Consider the following 19,007-nt stretch of genomic DNA (forward strand, 5'->3'; position numbering starts at 1 on the left):
TCCTTTTACCTTAAGGTAGGGCCTACACTTGAAGGTGAGATGGGTTTCTTGCAGACACCAAGGAAATGGATTTTGTTTCTTAATCCACTCATTTAGCCTGTGTCTTTTGACTGAGGAGTTCAGTCTATTGATATTTAAGGTTGTTATTGAAAGATGTGTATTGGTTGCTGTCATTTTGATTGCTGTTTGTATGCTCTGTGTAATTTTGTGTTTCCTAGATTATATCTGTTTATTTATTTATTTTTTTGTTGCCCCTAGGGTATAGTAGTTTCTCTCTCTGCTGTCTGTATTGCTTCAAGTATTCTTTGAAGGGCTGGTTTTATGGACATGTATTCTTTCAGGCTTTTCGTGTCATGGAAGATTTTTCTTTCCCCCTCAACTATAATAGACTTTTTGCTGGGTATATTATTCTCGCCTGGCATCTATTGTCATGTAGAACTGGAAATACCTTGGTCCAGGCTCTTCTGGCTTTCATGGTTTGCATTGGTAAGTCAGCTGTAATTCTGATGGGCTTTCCTTTGTATGTGACTTGTTGTTTTTCTTTTGCTGCTTTCAGTGTTCTCTCTTTGTTCTGTACATTTAGTGTTTTTGCTATGATATGTTGTGGGGAGTTTCTTTTCTGATCCTGTCTATTTGGTGTTCTATGTGCTTCCTGTATTTATATGGAGATGTCTTTCCTTAATTTCAGGAAATTCTACTCTACAATCCTGTTTAAGATCTGGTTAATACCATTAACCTGAAATTCTTCTCCTTCCTCTATTCCTATGATCTATAGATTTGGTCTTTGCATGGTGTCCCACATCTTTTGCATATTCCATTCCTGTGTTTTTAAAAAAATTTCCATAATCTTTGTTGAGTGGTCCAATTCTTCAACTTGATCCTCCAGTGTTGATATTCTGTTTTCCACTTCATTCACTCTAGCGGTGAGGCTTTCCCCTGTTGTTTCAAGTTGGCTTATTGAGTTTTGCACTTCCTTCTTCATTTCAGCCTGAGTTTTCTTCAACATTTCTAACTTTTCTGGATTCATTCAGAAGTTTATCCCTGTCTTCCTTCAGTTCTTTGATTTCTTTGTGTGTTCTTTAAATTCACTGAATTCTTTTATCATGTTTATAACTGTTCTTTTGAGTTCCACATTCTGCTTTATCTCTAGGGGGTTCTCCTTATTGTACTCCTCTAGAGGACTATTGACATTTGGTGGGGATATGTTATTTTGGTTTTTCATGTTACTATTTTTTTCTCTGTGATTTTGACATGTGAATTTCTTCTGTAGTTTCTGATTCCTGTGTGAGACTCAGGCTTTCAAGTAGATCCTTTCTTTATTGGTTATGTAAAGCTGGTTGGTACAGGGTTCAGGTTCTCTCAGGTTTAATTTGGAGGGAACTGATGGCTTCAGATCAGCTACTTGGGAGTACCCCCAGAAGCCCAATTCAAATCCAGTCAGGTACACTTAGGCTTCCTTCACCACATGGAGGCAGGATCCGGGTGCTCTCAGGCAGTCCCCTGTATTCTCAACCCTATGCCAGAGGGAGGGCAGAGGGAGGCCACAACTCAGCCAATCTGCTGAGATCTGAGCCACTATACCTATTGAGGTCTGAACCCACCCTCTCAGGCTGTCTGCTAGAATCTCAGCCTTAGCCTACCAAAGCCAGATCTGCCCTGGGGCCTTGGGAGGCCTTCACAAAACCCCAGGTAGGGGGATGGGTGTGGCACAATTAGGGGAAACTCACCACGTGGAGGCAGTATGGGAGCTCTCAGGCAGTCCCCTGGGTTCTCAGGCCCTCTGCTAGATGGAGGCCAGAGGGAGGCCAGAACTTGGCACTCTCTCTCTTAGATATTCTTGACCAAAGGGGAAGATTACACTTTCCTGCACTGCTCAACCTTCAGTTTGGGCACATGACTGACTTTGGCAACAAAATATGTGTCCCTTGTTTCAACAATTTTATTGTGTGAGATGTTTCCCTAGCAATCTGAAAACCAAGTTCATAGCCAGCTACTGACTTAGAATGGTTTGGGTCTTAGTTTAAAGAACATTTAAAGGTAGTCCCTCAACAACTATGTGCTATACCTCAAATATCCAAGAACCATGTGTGGCTAGTGGCTTCCATATCAGGCAGTGTAAAGTGAGACCTCTCCATCTCTACAGAAGATTCTATTGAGCAGTACTTGTTTAAAGAATAAGATTCAGAATATAGGCTCCAGCAAAAGAGAGACCGCTGAAGAAGAGGTCACCAGCTCAAGGAAGCCACCAGTTGCTTTCCTTGACCTCTCCAGGATTCCCTTTCATCACTCTGCATATTGGGATTTGTAGTGCCTAGTCTGTAAAATACACATTTTTGAATGATCAATAAATTGAACAAACAATTGCTATTGCTGTCCATGTTCCTAAGCCTTACAGTATTTAATGTGGCAACATAATGTGTTAAATACAACTGAAGAATTTATATTTTCTTGTTGGATTCTCACCAGCTTTATAACTTTAGGGCTCAAACTTGGATCACTGAAGCATAGCTATCAGGTTCTGAGGTATCTTTTGGATATGATGGTATATCATCCCAACTCTCAGCATGTGGAGCTAAGTTATTAATTCCCCCCATCCTTGGATCTGTACCTTTTCCATAGTTAAATGGTGGACAGGGATCTGTCCCACCTAAAAAGCTTGTACTTGGCCAAGAGACTGTTATGGTCAATGGTAAATGGGTAGAGGTTCCCTGTACTTCCAGCCAAACCTTCAGAGGCATTTATTTATTTATTTTCCATCCATCCATTTATTTATTTATTTATTCACTTATTTATTTATTTACTGTGTTCTTTTAAGTACTCAGCTGCCCTGAGAACCCCCCAGCAGCTGCCTGTCTCTCACATTGTTGTCTAGCATGGACAGTTCTAAAGCAGGCTTGATATAGACTACAGGAGAAATTAGAACAGTAATTAGTTGATTTCAGGAATGGGAAATATAGAGGAAAATGAAAACATCTAAAGAAAGAGAAAAAGTAAAACTGAAACTGGAGCATTAAAGAGGAGAAAATGGATCTAATCACAGATGCAAAATAGTTTAAAAAAATTTAAAGGAGTGACTTTGCAATTTCATGTTTCATTATGTTTGTTTGTTTGTTTGCTTTGTTTGTTGAGACAGGGTCTCCCTGTAGCCCCAGCTGGCCTGGAACTTACTATGTAGACCAGGCTGGTCTGGAATTCACAGATATCTTCCTGCCTCTGCCTCCTGAGTGCTGGGATTAAAGGCCTGCACCACTATTCCTAGTTAAAACCACTCATATTATTAATAACCAAGATACATTTCTAAATTTATAACTATATTTTAAAAATGGATCACATTTATGCCACTATGTCTGGCTAAAAACATTCATATTATTAATAACCAAGGTAAAGCTCTTAATTTATAACTGTATTTTAGAAATGGGATCACATTTTTGTAATATCAGTATGTTCTTTCTTATCTTATTCTAAATCTTTTCTGTGATCAATATCTAAGTGATTAAAACTGCACATATACTTACTTAAATTCAAAAAATTAAAAACCAGAATTTCTGCATTAAAGTCTATCATGTGTTCAAACTTCTTATGTGTTTCACCAAATTAGTCTTTAGAGAAAAAAATGGAAATATTTGAGCCAGGTGTGATGGCACATGCTTTTAATCTCAGCACTCAGGAGGCAGAGGCAGGTGGATCTCTGTGAAATCAAGGCCAGCCTGGTCTACATATTGAATTCCAGGACAGCTGGGGCTACAGGGAGACCCTGTCTTATTTTTTTTTTTTTTTTTTTTTTTAAAAAAAAAAAAAAAAAAAAAAAAAAAAAAAAAAAAAAAAAAAAAAGGAAATAGTTTGCCAGGGGGCCCAGGTGCAATGTATCTCCCACTTCTCCCCACCCTTGTATACCCAGGTGAATACCACTTTTAATACTCTTGCCAGAAAAGTAGGTAGAAATGCATTGTAGTTGTGTTTTGACTGTGAAATGCCACCCTCCCATAGGATCACGTGTTTAAAAACTCAGTTCCTGACTAGTGGAGTTCTTTGGACGACTGTGGAACCTTTAGAAGGTGAAAACTTGGAGGAAGTTGAGTCACTGGAGGGGTGGACCTTTACTTTATAACCTGGCCCAAATCCTGTTTCCCTTTGCTTCCTGGGTATGAATATAGCGTGACCAGCCAGACTCCTGTTCCTGCTGCCTTGCCCTGCCTGCCTGCTGCTGTGCCTTCCTCACCATGATGGACTGTATCTTCTTCAGTAATTGTAAACCAAAATAAACCCTGTCTCCCTTAAGTTGCTTTTGTTAATGTATTTACCATAGCAGCAGAAAAGCAGCTAAGGAAGTAGTCCTTTGAAATCTGCATTTTGCCACATCCCACCCTTCCCTGGGTATTTCACAGATATTGGTATTTCTTCTTTGGTTATTTGCTTCTTTGTGTCCTCAGCACATTTTTCTGTTGTGGGGCTCTACATTTTCTTACTGATTGTGCTAAGTTCTTGTTACCTTAATTTATTATTACTCTAGGAATTTTACATTTTTAATGTGGTCAAATCTACCTATTATATCTATCTTTATATTTTATGCCTTTGGTTTAATGCTTAGAAAGCCTCCCTTATCCCCCAAAATTTTAAAAATATTCAACTGTCTTTTCAGTTAAGGCATTTGGGTGTTAAATTCTGTACATAATAAATTTTACATTCATTCTTTGACATTAAAAGGTTATTCAAAGTCATTATGACTATCTCCTATGAATATGAAATAAGTCCTTAAATAGAATAAAGCAATCTGTATCCATCGCACAAATTAGAGAATGGTCTCATTCACAGTCTTGCCAAATAATGGTACAGGTGGTTTCTAAGTGAGGGGAGGACTAACCAAGCAGATTTTTACAGTGTGCTGTTCCTTTGATGTAAGTTAAACTGAGACACCGTTTCTGACACGGGATCTCCTTCGACATCTCAGTCATCAAAGCTGGACTAACCAGACCTGTACATTGAGACTGAACATACAGAAAAAAGACTCAGTTCAGTGTAAGAGTGATGAGGACTGATGATGGAGATGCTAATGCACGATGGTGGGGGTAATAATAAGGTAGGCTGTCTAGTACTATTATAGTACTTGTCATACGTTATCTTATTAGTCCTTAAAGGAACTCTGGGTTGAAGACTTTGTTATACCTAGCAAATATTCAAAACTCAGAGGGTTTAGGTGAATAGCCATTTGAGTGTAAGAAATAGAATATAAAATGATTATTCTATCACAAATGCCTGTGGTTCTGCATAATGTCAGAAATCATATACTAAACCCAAATGCATAGATTTTATGTTTTTCTGTACCTATTAAAATAAATTTAAGGTTGGATATGGTGTCAAATGCCTTTAATCCCAGCACTTGGGAGGTAGAGGCAGGCAGATTTCTATGAGATTAAGGTCAGCCTAATCTACATAACAAGTTCCAGACCAGCTGAGGTTACAGGGAAACCCTGTCTCTAAATAAATAAATAATAACAAATAAGTAAATAAAAATTAAATAAATATTTAAAAACAAATCTCTAGTTATATATGTATGATAATACATGTACATACACACATGTTTAAATAGTTATTATATGTAGGGGTATAAACATCTGTGCTTTTCTTATAGGATCTTAACTACATAAAGCTAAGAGATTGACAGTTTAGGGGAAAAGGCCTCTTGTGAAAGCTATGTAGGAAGTAAAATAGATTTTTCATTCTCATTTGTATTCTTTTTGAGAATGGAAAGAACATTGCTTCAATATAACAGAAGCTGGTTGCCATGAAAAAGAGCTCTTGGATAAGAAACACATGATTTCTGAACTAATGAAACCCAATCGAGGCAGGAAATCATGGGTCTGGCACTGCTCGAAATGGAATTAGTGCATTAGAAGATGGGCTGGAAGAATTATCCCAAAATTCAAAGGGGAAAAAGTTGGTAACACAGTGAGACGATGAGGGAAAGGAAGAGAGACATGGAATCTTTTTCCAGAATGTTAAAAAATATAATAGAATTTCCAGAGCAGAAGATGGAGAAACATAAAAATACTAGAAAAACAAAAAGGTCCCGGGTCAAGGACTGGAGAGATGGCTCAGCAGTTAAGAGCACTGGCTGCTCTTGCAGTGGACCCGGGTTAAGTCCCCAGCACCCATATGGTAGTTAACAACTGTCCATAACTCCAGTTCCAGGGGATCCAAAGCCCCCTTCTGATCTCTGTGGGCACTGCATAACATGGGTACACTTACATACATGCAGGCAGTATACTCATACACATAACTTAAAGTAAAAATAATAAGTAAAATATTAAAACAAGAAAGTCCCAGGTCAAAATTAAAATAATTCTTTAAGTCCCAGAAACTGTCACCATATGGAGGATACAGGGTTAAATGAATCTTTAGAAAAGCTTCTGAAGTTCAAATAAGGATCCAAATATATATGTGTCTACATATGTATCTATACATTCTCAAAAAATGAGAATGAAAAAATGTATTTCTCTTACTTCCTGCACAGTTGGAATATACCACAAAGGCAAAAAGAAGTCACTTCTAGTCATAAAATGACCAGAATAACTTGTCAACCACTCATTCTTTCTTGAGAAATATTGTACTCAAAAACCTATACTTTTTCAAAATCAATTTAAAAATTGAGAGGGAAATTTCTTCATGTTCTTGTAGTATAAAATGTTTCTTGGAGATGGAGAGATGGTTCAGTGACTAAGAGCACCGACTGCTTTTGCAGAGGACCCAGGTTTGGTTCCCAGCACCCACATGGTGCCTAAAAACTGTCTGTAACTTTAGTTCCATGGGATCCAACACACTATTCTGGCCTCCACAAGCACTGCATACAAATTACATACATGCAGGCAAAACATTCATAGACATAAATTAAAAATAAATTAATTAAAAAATTGGGGGGTATATCCCAAGGAGTGGTATAACTGGATCATATGGTAGATTCATTTTTAGTTTTCTGAGAGGCTTTCAGGCCACTGGAAGCTTGCACATGTGAATTTGTGGCAATGGTGGCATCCAGCAGAGGATCATACCAACTCAATCAGGCAAGGGCCCAGAGTAGGGTGAGGGAAATAGGTGGCAGGTCGGCCCTAGTCTGGGAACTATTGGAGACTGATTACTACTGGGTGATGGAGAGAAGACCTTACCAACGATCTCTAGATAGGCTGACTAGACTCCGGTGGATGAATCTGCACCGAAGGACATCTGAGTACAAATGCCTAGATAGGACTTAACATGTATGGCAAAACACAGGAGGTCCAGTGGTGGTGGTGGGGCATGGATCAGGGAAAGGGTCTACATTTGATTAAGAACTGTTGTATGAAATGTACAAAAGCTCAATAAAAATAAAGATTAAAAAATTTAAAGAAATGTTTTCTTAAACATGACACTGCAGTGGTTTAAATGACATGCTCTCTTTATATGCTCAAGTATTTGAATTGGTCAGTCAGTGATGCTGTTTTGGGAAAGTCATGGAATCCTTAGTTGGTGTAGCCTTGCTGGAGGAAGCACATGACTGGGGGTAGGCTTTGAGAGTTCATAGCCATATTCCATGTTCAGTTTGTCTCTCTGCTTCCAGTGCATGTTTGGAGATGTGACCATTCAGCTTTCTGCTCGGGTTGCCTCATGCCATGCCTCCCTCCACCATGATGGAACCATAAGCCAAATAAATTCTTCCTCCTATAGATTTCCTTGTTCATGCTTTTTTATTACAACAGAAAACTAATACAGACACAAAAAAAATCTAACCCCAAAGAAAATATTGGCAAACTGAACTACTTAACGATTAAGACTATTAAGGCATCAGATGGCACCATTAAGAGAATGTAAAAGCAATCCCCAGTGTAGGAGAAGTTGTTTGCAACACATAAAACTGTCAAAGAAATCAACTCTAGAATATAATATGTAAAGAATCATGCCAATCATAGAAAAATTGCAGAAACCCCAAAATGAAAATGGACAGGTGATTTGAATAGGCAGTTTCCCACAGAGACTATCCAAATGGTCAAAGAATGTGTGAAAAGTTGTTTGATTCATTAATTAATATATGCCAATTGAAATCATAATGAAATGCCACCACTCACTCACATAATGGTTAAAGTGGAAAGACTGGCTAAACCAGGAGCTGGAGAGAAGTAGAGAACCTGAATGTCTCCCACACTGTTGGAGTGAAATCAATACAGGGATATATGTAAAGAGCCAACTTGCAGATCTATCTACTCAGGCCAAGCAACATGCACAGGCTATGGCCCAGCAATGTTATACACTCAAAAGAAACATGTACTTGCAACAAAAGGCATGCAATGCAACAAAAGGCTGTATTTGTAATATTAGAACATTACAAGTAATTGAAATGTCTACTGACAATGAATTGGATAAGTAAATGATGGCATATCCGTGCAATGGCATATTATACAACAAGAAAAAGGAATACATTACTGCTGCACCTAATGGATGGATCTCATAAACAGACAGTGTTAAATCCTGATCCAAAAGAATCCACATTCTATGATTTCATTTACATAGTTTTAAAATAAACACAACAAATCAAGGGGCTGGGAAAGGGTGCTATAGAGCAACTTTGTAGAGTCTGTTCTCTCCTTCCACCATGTAAGTTCTGGTTATCAAACACAGTTCACTGGGTTTGCACAGTAAGCGCCTTTACCCACTGAGCCATCTCAGTGGCTCTGTTTTGTGCACTTTTCTATAAGCCTACTGTATTTTAAAAGTAGTTTGTATTCTAGTTTGCATTCTGTTGCTGTGATAAAACACTGTCCAAAACTGACTGGGGAGAAAAGGATTTATTTCAGCTCATTGAGGAAAGCCAAAGCAGAAACTCAAGGTGGAAACCTGGAGGCAGGAACAGAAGCAGATACCTTAGAAGGGTGTTGCTTACTGGCTTGCTTCCTCCTGGGTTGCTCAGCTACTTTTTAAAGGCATGATACTACCTACAGTGGGCTGGGCCCCCCTACATCAATTAGCAAACAAGAAAATGCCTCACAAACATGTCCACAGGCAAATCTGGTGGAGAAAATTCCTCACTGAAGTTCCTCCTGCCTAGGTGTCTCTACTTTGTGTCACGTTGACAAACACCAAGCAGCACAGTATGCGTGTATTCTTTAATAAATAGAAGCTTAAATATTTGGAAATTGGGGCTGGAATGATGGCTCAGCAGTTAAGAGCACTGGCTGCTTTTGCAGAGGACACCAGGTTCAAATTCCAGCACCCACATGCTAGCTAACAACCATCCATAATTCCAGTTCCAGGGGATCTGATGCCCTCTTCTGACCTCCACAGACATTGAAGAACACAGGTGCACTTTCATACATGCAGGCTGAACACTCATACACATAATATTTTAAATAAATAAAACATTTTTTAAATTGGAAATTATAGAGCATTCTTCTAAGTTATCCTTTAAATCAAAGAGAAATCAAGACTGTCACTGAGGAATATTTAGAAATAGATTTCCTTGTGAACACTGTATAAAGTCTCAGTTTTTTAGAGTTTATTTTCTTATGTATATGTTTGTGTTTCTATGTGTGTGTATATGCATGTGTATGCAGGTGCCTGAAGAGGCCAGAAGAGGGTGTCAGATTCACTGGAGCTGGAGTTACAAGCAATTGTGAGCAACCAGATAAGTGGACTGGGAATTGAACTGGGGTCATCTGGAAGAACAGTAAGTGCTCTTAATTGCTGAGCTATCTCTCCAGCACCCAAATCTCACTTTTATCTCAAAACTCAATGCAGAAGAAAATTTGCGAACCTAAATAGTTCCAGTATCATCAGAATAAAAAAGAAATGAATAAAACTTTCACTTAAATAAGCTCAAAAAAAGGACAAGCTGTCAAATCAGTAGCAAGAAATGTGGAAGAATAAATTCAGGTAATAGAAGACTCTAGACAAGAAAGAAAAAAAAACACTTATTAAAATATGCAAAATGCACTTTCCTGGACTTGGCAAAGTGTCAAGAGCACTTGGGTTTAGCACTTGAGTTTAACACTTGGTTCTAGGGGTCAGTTCCTCCAAACTAACAGTTGTCCGTCTTGGAGGAGTTCATGCTTACGTTACCAGGGTTGTTTCTTACAGAAGCAGAAGTTGGACACACCTTCTAAAGAACTCCTTAGGTGGCTAACAGCAACAGGTAGAAAGTCTCCTATTCCCAGCTATGATACCATTCCATAACATAGAAGCTAAGAGAGTCTTTGCAGAGGTTATCTGATTGAAATAAAGTCATTACAGCTAGCCCTGAGTCAATATAACTAGTGTCCTTATAAGTACAGAAAATTTGAGAACAGGGACACACAGAAGGAAGACGGTGTAAAGATACAGGAAGAAGGTCACACAAACCCATGAAAAAACCCTTTAAGAAGCCAGTGTCTGGGCCAGCAAAATGGCTCAAAGGGTAAAGGCACTTGCTGCCAAGTCTGACAGATTTCTGAGTTTGATACTCAGGATCCACATAGTGGAAGGAGACTCCTGAAGTTTTCCTTTGACCTACACATACACACAGAAATACAGACAGGCAGACAGACAGGCACACACACACACACAACAACCAAATATAATTTTAAAAGAAGGGAGCCTCTGTGAGAGTCTTGGAGTAGACCCTTCCCTCACAGCTCTTAAAGGAATCAACTTTATGGACACTTGGATTTCAAATTTCCATAGCCAATACATTTCTGCTGCTTCGGCCACCGTTTGTGGCCTTTCTTATGACAGCTCCAGCAAATAACACATCTCCCAACATCCCCCTCCTTTCCTGCACATTTAGACCCTAACACTCATCCCCTAGTTATACTGCAGTTACTGTGAAATTACATCCTTTGACAGTGGTGCCTTCTTTTAACTCTAAGCCTTTACACAGGCTGGACCTTCTGCCCAAGATACTCTTTTTGTATTTGCCTCCTAACTCTCCTGTCATTAACACTTTGTCTGGGTGTTCTCTGGAATCTTCTGGGATTACTACTTCCCCATAAAGACTTTAACACCCTTCTGGTGGCCAATGGTGTACACTTCTCAGACTATGCATCCCTATTTATGTGTCTCTGTCTTCTAGTTAAGGCAAACTTTTGAAAGCAGGGGTTATGTATTGAAAATCTGTCCCTGTCTTTTCAGTACACATCACCCCTCAGAATAATAGATCCCCAAATTTCCCTTAGAAAATCTCACCCTCCCTTCTTCAATCCACAAGAAGTGAATGGTCTCGCTCCTTAGCTCAGGACTGAACAGAGGATCCAGGCCCTGTCAATGATGCAGTTGGCTTTTGCCAACTATAACCTTGTGCTTATACACAGAGTGCATCAACAGCCCCAGGGTAAGGGGAGAGAAATGTGAGAAAAGGCAGAACTGTGATGTAGAGAAAGATCAGTTCTCATCTGAACCAGGTTGGGGTTCCTCCCTAATCCAAAGGTCATCTATGGCATCATAGTTCCTCCATGGGGATCATGTATTCACCAATGAGAAAATGACAGTCAGAAATAAACTCAGGAGAGAAAACAAGGCCAGCCTGGTCTACATAGTGAGTTCCAGGACAACTGTGGCTACAGGGAGACCCTGTCTCAAAAAGTTCAAAAAAAACCCTACATCTTAGGGATGCTGTATGTACCTCACACGGCATCTTGATGCCAAGTTTATTCCATTTGTTATTTAGTTTGCTCACTGCTAAACTTATGAACATTGGCTTGACAAGGGTATGTGCATGTGTGTATTTCAATGGACATGGTAATGAAGCTGTGAGTCTGGTCTCAACATTCACATTGTGTTAGTGTGACCAGCAGTGAGCACAGGCAGGGTGAGATCAGGGGCTTTGAAGGTGGGCAGGTCAAAGTATGACTCTAGGCTTCCTGGTTTTGTAAGTTATGTGACCTTAGTTACTTAGCCTCTAGGGGTTTCCATTTCTTCATCTGCAAAATGGGGAACATAATGTACTTTTCAAGGCTGTTGGACGGATAAAAGGAAATTACACATCTAAAGAACATAGAACCTGCATACATTATTTGGTCAAGGAAAAAAATGCTCACATTTCGTTAAAATAAACATTTTATTTAAAAATATAAGCATTTTTTTTTAAAAAAAGAACACATGCCAACTTTGGTATTTTAGCCATTGCCGCTTTGCTCTTCCCAGTAAGCCACATTTCTTTCCTATTGTTCAGAGCAAAGCCAACCAGCATGAACACACCACCACGCAGGCCCACAGAGAACCATGCTGGCTTCTTTGTTCTTTCCAGAGCACCTCTTTGAGGTTGAGTGAGGGAGGGTTTTAAGCCCCCAGCAATCCATTGCTCTTGGTCCTCCTGACAAGGTCATTGGAACTGAGCTCTGCAAGCAGAGTAGGTCTTGTTCCTTTGGAAAACACTTCAATAGCTTCCAGGATCCCATGACTGTGTGCTCCCTTTCCCATTAATAACTCAGAGCAGCTAGAGCATCTACAAGGAACACGTCCTCCCAGTGCCCATTGTGGGAGCCAGTGGTTAGAGTGAGTACCAGGGACTTCCGGGGGTTTGCTTGCGGGAGCATCACTGAATCATAAGGGAGCTCTCATTGAATCCAAAGAGTCCTAGTACAATATCCCTTGCAGATGGCAACAAGCTCTTCCAAATCCCTCCCTGTCTTATAGTCATTTTTCTACAGATAGCCTTCCCCACATGAGGGCTTTGTGACACAACCGACCAGCTCTCAGAACTATGGGACCATCTTGTTCCAGGACCCTGACTTTCTGTGTCTGTTCATATCAGTTGTCCAGTAGAGTCTCAGCCTTTAGCTTCTCTGCTGGTTTGTAGCAGCTTTATGAGGAAGCAAAACCCTTACTCTTTTCCTACCCCAAGTATCCTCATATCTGACAGCAAACTGCTCCAGCATCTCTGGACTTCTTGCTGTGGTAAATGTAGCAAGAGCCTGTGGAGCAGCAGGGACAAGTGGCTTCTGGCTCATTGAGGCTTTTCTGTTAAGGCTCACTATAGATACTGGTCACCCACCTCTGTCCCTTTTGCATTGAGATCTTGCTATAGTGACTTGGGATAGGACAAAAAAATGTTTCTGCCACCCTGTCCTTATTTCCAAGAGCCTTCTCTGTCTGCTAGCCAAAACCACCCATAAACCTCTTAGATGTTTTAAATGGTGACAGATCTCCAAATATTGCTGTTATGTGACCATGTGGAAAAGACAAGACTGTGTGGGCGATAGCTTTTCACTAAAATGTCCCCCTGTTTTCCCTTCTGGAAAAATCAAGCCCTTTCTATGTCATAGCTAAGAGAATTCTAGTGCGAGGACTGGGAGATTCTCAGCATTTTTGTTTGGAGAAACTGTAGCGCCTCAGACATCCAACATCTGTGCTGAATCAGTGTCTGAAAGCCTTCATGCTTTGCACACGACAGGCATCAAGTAGCCATCCATAGGATGGCACACACATGATAATGGGAGTTTTCAGCTTGACTGACTCTAGAAAAGCTGAATTTATTTTTATTTTATTTAAAAATTGTTATTTCTTATTATATGTATATGCGTATATTGCCTGTGTGTATGTAAGTGCATACGTGTTGTGCAATGCCTGCAGAGGTCAGAAAAGGGTGTTGAATCCCCTGGGACTGGAGTTAGGATGGTAGTTAGCCTCTATGCGGGTGCTGGGATTTGAGGGTGCTGGGATTTGAACCCGGGTCCTCTGCAAGAACAGCCAGTGCTCTTAACTGCTGAGCCACCTTTCTAGCTCCATGAATTTAAAATAAAGAAGTTTATAATGAACTGTCTTAAAGACTTGGAGTAGATTTTATGAATTTTTTTTCCAACAAATGCTTTTGAAAGGCCTAAGACTGCCACCTCAGAGGCCTGGACTCTGCAGGTAGAGACTGCGTTGGTGTCCCCATTTACAGGTGTAATCACTGCATTGCTCAGAATGGCTTCCCTCTTACAAGTCTGTGATTCACTTCTCATAATGTGACTTCATAGCTGAACTGAGAGGTTCATAGATCAGGAAGTCGGGCCCTGGCTGTCTTTCCTCCTTGTGCGTTCCTCTCTCTCCTTTCCTACATTCATTTCTTTCTCCTTTTGCTTTCCTTCTCCTTCCTTTCCCTCATCTCTTCCCTCCCTCCCTCCCACCCTCTGTCCCTCCCTCCCTCCCTCCTCTTTCTCTCTCCCCCACTCTTTCTGTGTGTATTGTGTCTATAGCATTGTTAGGAGCAGGCACATATCCACCCAGCACTGGCTTACTGATGGTGCTTGCAGGAGCGGATTTTCTGACTCTGGATCTGGAGGGATCTTGGTTCTGTAGCCAGAGTGGGAATGACTGCCAATGTTTTCATTACTATTGGGCCTTGGGGAAGCAGTCCTTAACCAGATGGCCATCTAAGGCTCCAAAAATGCTGAGAAACCCAAGCATGGCACACTTCTTAGCTGAGCTCATGTTGTCACTACAAGAGGACACAGTTGTTTTAAAAAATGGAAATTAAAAGCCCCCAAAAGGAGACAGCTGAATGAACATGAGTGACCTGATCCATCTTCATCAATTCTCTCCCATTTGTCTCCAGTATCCTATCTGTGCTATGATGACAGGGTAAATATCATCTAGGGGGACTGTGAGAGCAGGCTGAAGTCTAGTATCCAGCGACCTGTTCTAGCTATGTTAACTTGTAGCCACAAATCAGAGCCATTTTACCTTTTGCCTACTGTGAGGTTGTATGTATCAGTCTCGGGTAATAGAAAAAATAATTCCCATAGTCTAGCTAAGGACAGAGACCTCCTTACCAGGTCTAATCCCTCCGACAGGAATTCCTAAAGGGAAAAATCATTATTACTCCTGGTCTCCGAGGCAGGATGCTGTGGGAGTTTGTTTTCCAAAGGAAACAAGGATGACTTACAAACAGTATACCTGAAGTGTGTACAGAGCAGCAAGCTTCCTCAAGACTCAGATAAAACAGAAGCATGTGAGGACTAACCATGTTTGGAATGTGGCAGTAAGGCTTCTCCCCACAGCTTCATCTTCATGCTAAGCTCTCCCTCGAGATTTTTGGTTCTGATGACAGACATACGAACAAAATTAAAACTTTACCATGAGGACCTTTTCAAGCACAATGAGATCAAGGAATGTAAGAATAATTTCCAAGCTCCCTTTACGCTCTCCTGTAAGAGATGACACTAGCCTTGGCAGCCACCAATGATGGCCCTGTCCTCTCACATCGTAGTCATTGCCAGGAGGAGCTTGTTCACGGTAAGCAAGTGGCTGTGAGTCATTGGGCTGGAACCTTTAGTCATACACAGAGAGGCAATGTGTAGTCTGGTTGATTAATCAGGGACTGTAGTGAGAAACACGAAGTATCATTCACAGCAGACTGAGGGTTCAAGGCTTTTGGTGAAAAACTCTGAACACTGCTTTGTAAGATACATGCACACACATATGTGTGTTTGTATACATATATGCATGTGTGTATATATACATATACCATACACACATGTACAGAGCTATAGGTATGTATGTGTCTGTATTTCCTTCCCTAAAATAAGATTTGGCAGCATTCAGAGTAATAGTCACCAAAAACACTCAGTGTTCAAACATGTTTATACAAGTTAACGATGGAATGACTTCTAAATCTTTGGTTCATCAGAAAGACGACTTCTAAACAAAATCACATTTTGATTATTTTTCTATAAGTGCACAGTGAACATTTTTTTTTACAAAAGAAAACAGTGCTTCAGTGACTTAAATTAAAACAAAACAAAACAGCAATAGCTACTTTCTACAGCATGCAACATTATAAAACGGTGAACTAGAGCCATAGTGAGTCTCAGAGAGACTCCTGCAATCCCGGTTGCTTTCCCTTTTCTCCAGTTCCCTGCCCAAGCAGGATATGGAGGAGCCCATCAGACCAAAGTCCTTCACCCTTCCATCATTTCAATGTGCAATTGTGCTTTCCTTTAGAAACCAGACTGAAAGACACTCTACTGTAGACGTCACCCATATATATCTTCACTATATAATGATTTCTAATTTCCCCAGAGCAACACAAATCAAAGATTGCCCAAAAGTAGAACAAGTTTTGTGACCAATGGGCCACGGCCCCAGTTTCTTTCTAAGGAAATTCCTGTGAATTCCCTTTGCAGTCAATTGTGCATCTGAAGAATGAGTTCCGCAAGGGAATGACTTTATTAAGCATAGGCTTCTCCTCTCCCAATGGTGGGGAAAAAGAGAACGGGGGGGAGGGAAGGGGGAGGGAGAGAAGAAGAGAGAGAGAGAATTAGAGATAGAGAGATCATCAAAAGAGGAGAGCCATAAAAGATTGATATCGTGCAAGAAAAATGGAGTAGGAAGAAGATAAACTGAGGATCTCCTCTGTCCATAATAAGAAAATGAAAAACCAAGATTTGAACCTGTATAGTCCTGTAATAGCAATCCATGGTGTTTCTTTCCAGGAATGTGAAAAGACCTTGTTTTCTAGTCCTAACTTGTTCAAAGAGGGCCTTCTGCATCTACAGTTACTTTTCTGATTGCTTCTCTCTAGCCTTTGGAACTAGAGGGAACTAACTATATTGGAGGACCTCAGAAATATCTGTCCGTGGTATGAAGTTTTCTCCCTTCAAGTTTCTCACCTGTTATACATCACTGATCAGCACAGAGATGGTGGGAACGATTGGGCTATGGGTTGAAAAGAAACATATTCTGAGTAGATTCTCTGGACAGAGCTAGTTATTATCAGTGATCAACAGTCCAGTGAGGCAGCTTGGAGCTGAGGGACATTGAACTGATTTTGTTTTCCTGGGAATGGATTGGTTCTGTCCCTCAATTCTGCCTTAAGGACCCTGTAAGCTAAAATAGGATCTGGTTGCTCTTTTGATAGACAGATAATGGGGACACACAAAGTTGTCTCCACTGGAATGGCTTCCAGAGCCTCTGAGGGACTGGGGCTTCCCTCTACTCCCCCCGAAAGGCTTTGTTTTTCTTCCACAGTATGCTTTGTAAATTCAGGACAAAAGCTTTTAGTGTGAACTTTCATCCCAACAATGCCTGAGAAAAGCTACGGGCTAGAAAAATGTTGATAAGAGAAAAGACAGTGAAAGAAATGTTTGGCATTCTTAATCTGAGAAAGCACATTTTTGAATGCATTACTAAAATTATCAACAGTCTCTGAGTGCTGGTAAAAATGACATGATACAAATTTGAATGACTGACTCCTGTTTGTGCTAGCCGGTTGTCACAGAAACCTCCATTGCTGGCTGTAGTTTTTCCTTTTCCATGTTTTCTTCACGTTTTGGATCACAGGAGTAGTTCCGGTTATGTGCTTTCCTCATGGACTTTGGATTGAGCTTCCTTAGCACTTGTACCTCAGGTGTTTACCACTGCTGTAAATGGAGGTCCATAGGGGAATTCAAATTGAGATCTGTGACATCCAGGAAATCAATGTTGAAGATGCTTGGGCCACTGGTGGTGAGGTTGCTGAAGCCAGGCATGGAACTAGGTGGAGTGAGGTCCAGCCATTCCATCGTTTCCCAAGGAGATTCTGTGAAGCTCAGCTGCAGCCCATTGCTGTCCACTGAAGAGGGTGACAACTGTGTGTGCATTGGGGAGAGAGGCCCGGGCAAGAGCTCATGAGTGCTGAAGAGGTCTTCTGAAGCCTTCCCTGGAAAGCCATCCATGATTCCATCAAAAGGAGGCTCCTCACTTCCGATTTTGAGTAGGGCGACATCACTCACCTTTCCTATGGGGCTGTGGGAATTCAATAAGACTTCCAGGTGTTCATCATTGTCGGTGGTGGCATAGTGATCAAAGGACAATTGGCCTCCTGAAGACGCCTGTTCAAAGGAAGCTGAGGGCTTGGGGAGGACGGTGGTAGGACTGCGGGAAGACCCCGGTATCTTTGGCACTTTTTGAAGACATGAATGATCCTCTCTGGCATCAGCCGGCATTTCTGTTGGCAAAACACAGTGTGAATTGTTAAATCACCTCTAACTGAGCATGCCACATGATATGAGTCTTTGGAATGAACGAGTTGTTCTCAGGAAAACACCAGGGATGGCCATGCCTCTCTGCAGTACTCAGCAGTCTCACCCCTAAACTGCTTTTTGTATCTCCATTTCTTCCTCTCTAAGGTCTCCCCCAAACTCTTCTGCCCTGGATCTTCCATAATGTGATCATCAAACTGTCTTCTCTGCTGACTTTGCCTCTTTTCCCGCCCACTATCCTTGGAGGACACTGCATCTTACATATTCTGTGGGGCAGCAGATAAGGGATCGGGTCTTAGCCCATTTTCATTTTTCTGATTGCCATCCCCTTCATATCACTCCTCAGTGGTTTGGGGGGTACCCTCCCTCTCTACTATAAGCCTCCTGATCATGGGTCTTAGCCCATTTTCATTTTTCTGATTGCCATCCCCTTCATATCACTTCCTCAGTGGTTTGGGGGGTACCCTCCCTCTCTACTATAAGCCTCCTGATCACGCCTTCTCATCTGCTGAAAACTAGCCCTAGTTCCTGGTCATTTTACTAGGACAGTATTTCTAATTCTCTGGGACTTTAACACCCTTAGAAATCATACACTGCCCATGCCGGACTCTCAGTTCTGTGTCCTTCCCCTCTACTCCAGTGATGCCAGCATCCTCACTCTTTTGGATACCTTGTATATTGCATCCATCTGAGAGCTCTATTTCAAGCAAGATTTCCCACTCTCTGCAACTCCCTTCTCTCCGGTCATGTATAAAGTATTCTAGGTCAATAATCTCCCAGCCATTTTGAGGCATCTGATCCACTGGCTGCACTATCTGCCACTGTATATCAGCACCTTCATGTCACTTCTTTCCTTGTCTAGCCCATAATCTCCGACCCACTGTTAGTTACTCTCTTGTAAATGCTCTCCACTTTTTTGCCCTTCTCTTCTTTCATCAACCTAGCCTAGCTAAACTCCACACCCTGATAAGGCCCCGTCTGCTTTCTCTCAGCCTGCCCTAAGTTAGCTGGAAATTAAATGAGAAAAATTACATAACTGAGCTGACTGAATTCACCAGTGTCAAA

The 19,007-nt window shown here is 41.0% G+C and overlaps 1 protein-coding gene across 3 annotated transcripts in view; it reads right to left on the reverse strand.

Annotated features, from left to right (window-relative positions):
* Window positions 1-14,125: 14,125 nt before the first annotated feature.
* Window positions 14,126-19,007, reverse strand: part of Myocd (myocardin) — a 105,144-nt gene continuing 100,262 nt past the window's right edge. For all 3 annotated transcript variants that reach the window (XM_017795070.1, XM_017795071.2, XM_017795072.1), the window contains one exon: window positions 14,126-17,908. In XM_017795070.1, coding sequence (XP_017650559.1) covers window positions 17,334-17,908 — 575 coding nt within the window. In that variant the 3' untranslated portion in view covers window positions 14,126-17,333. The remainder of the gene's footprint in view (window positions 17,909-19,007) is intronic.

Source organism: Nannospalax galili, unplaced genomic scaffold (assembly GCF_000622305.1).
Source record: "Nannospalax galili isolate Female #2095 unplaced genomic scaffold, S.galili_v1.0 scaffold146, whole genome shotgun sequence".
NCBI classification, from domain to species: Eukaryota; Metazoa; Chordata; class Mammalia; order Rodentia; family Spalacidae; genus Nannospalax; species Nannospalax galili.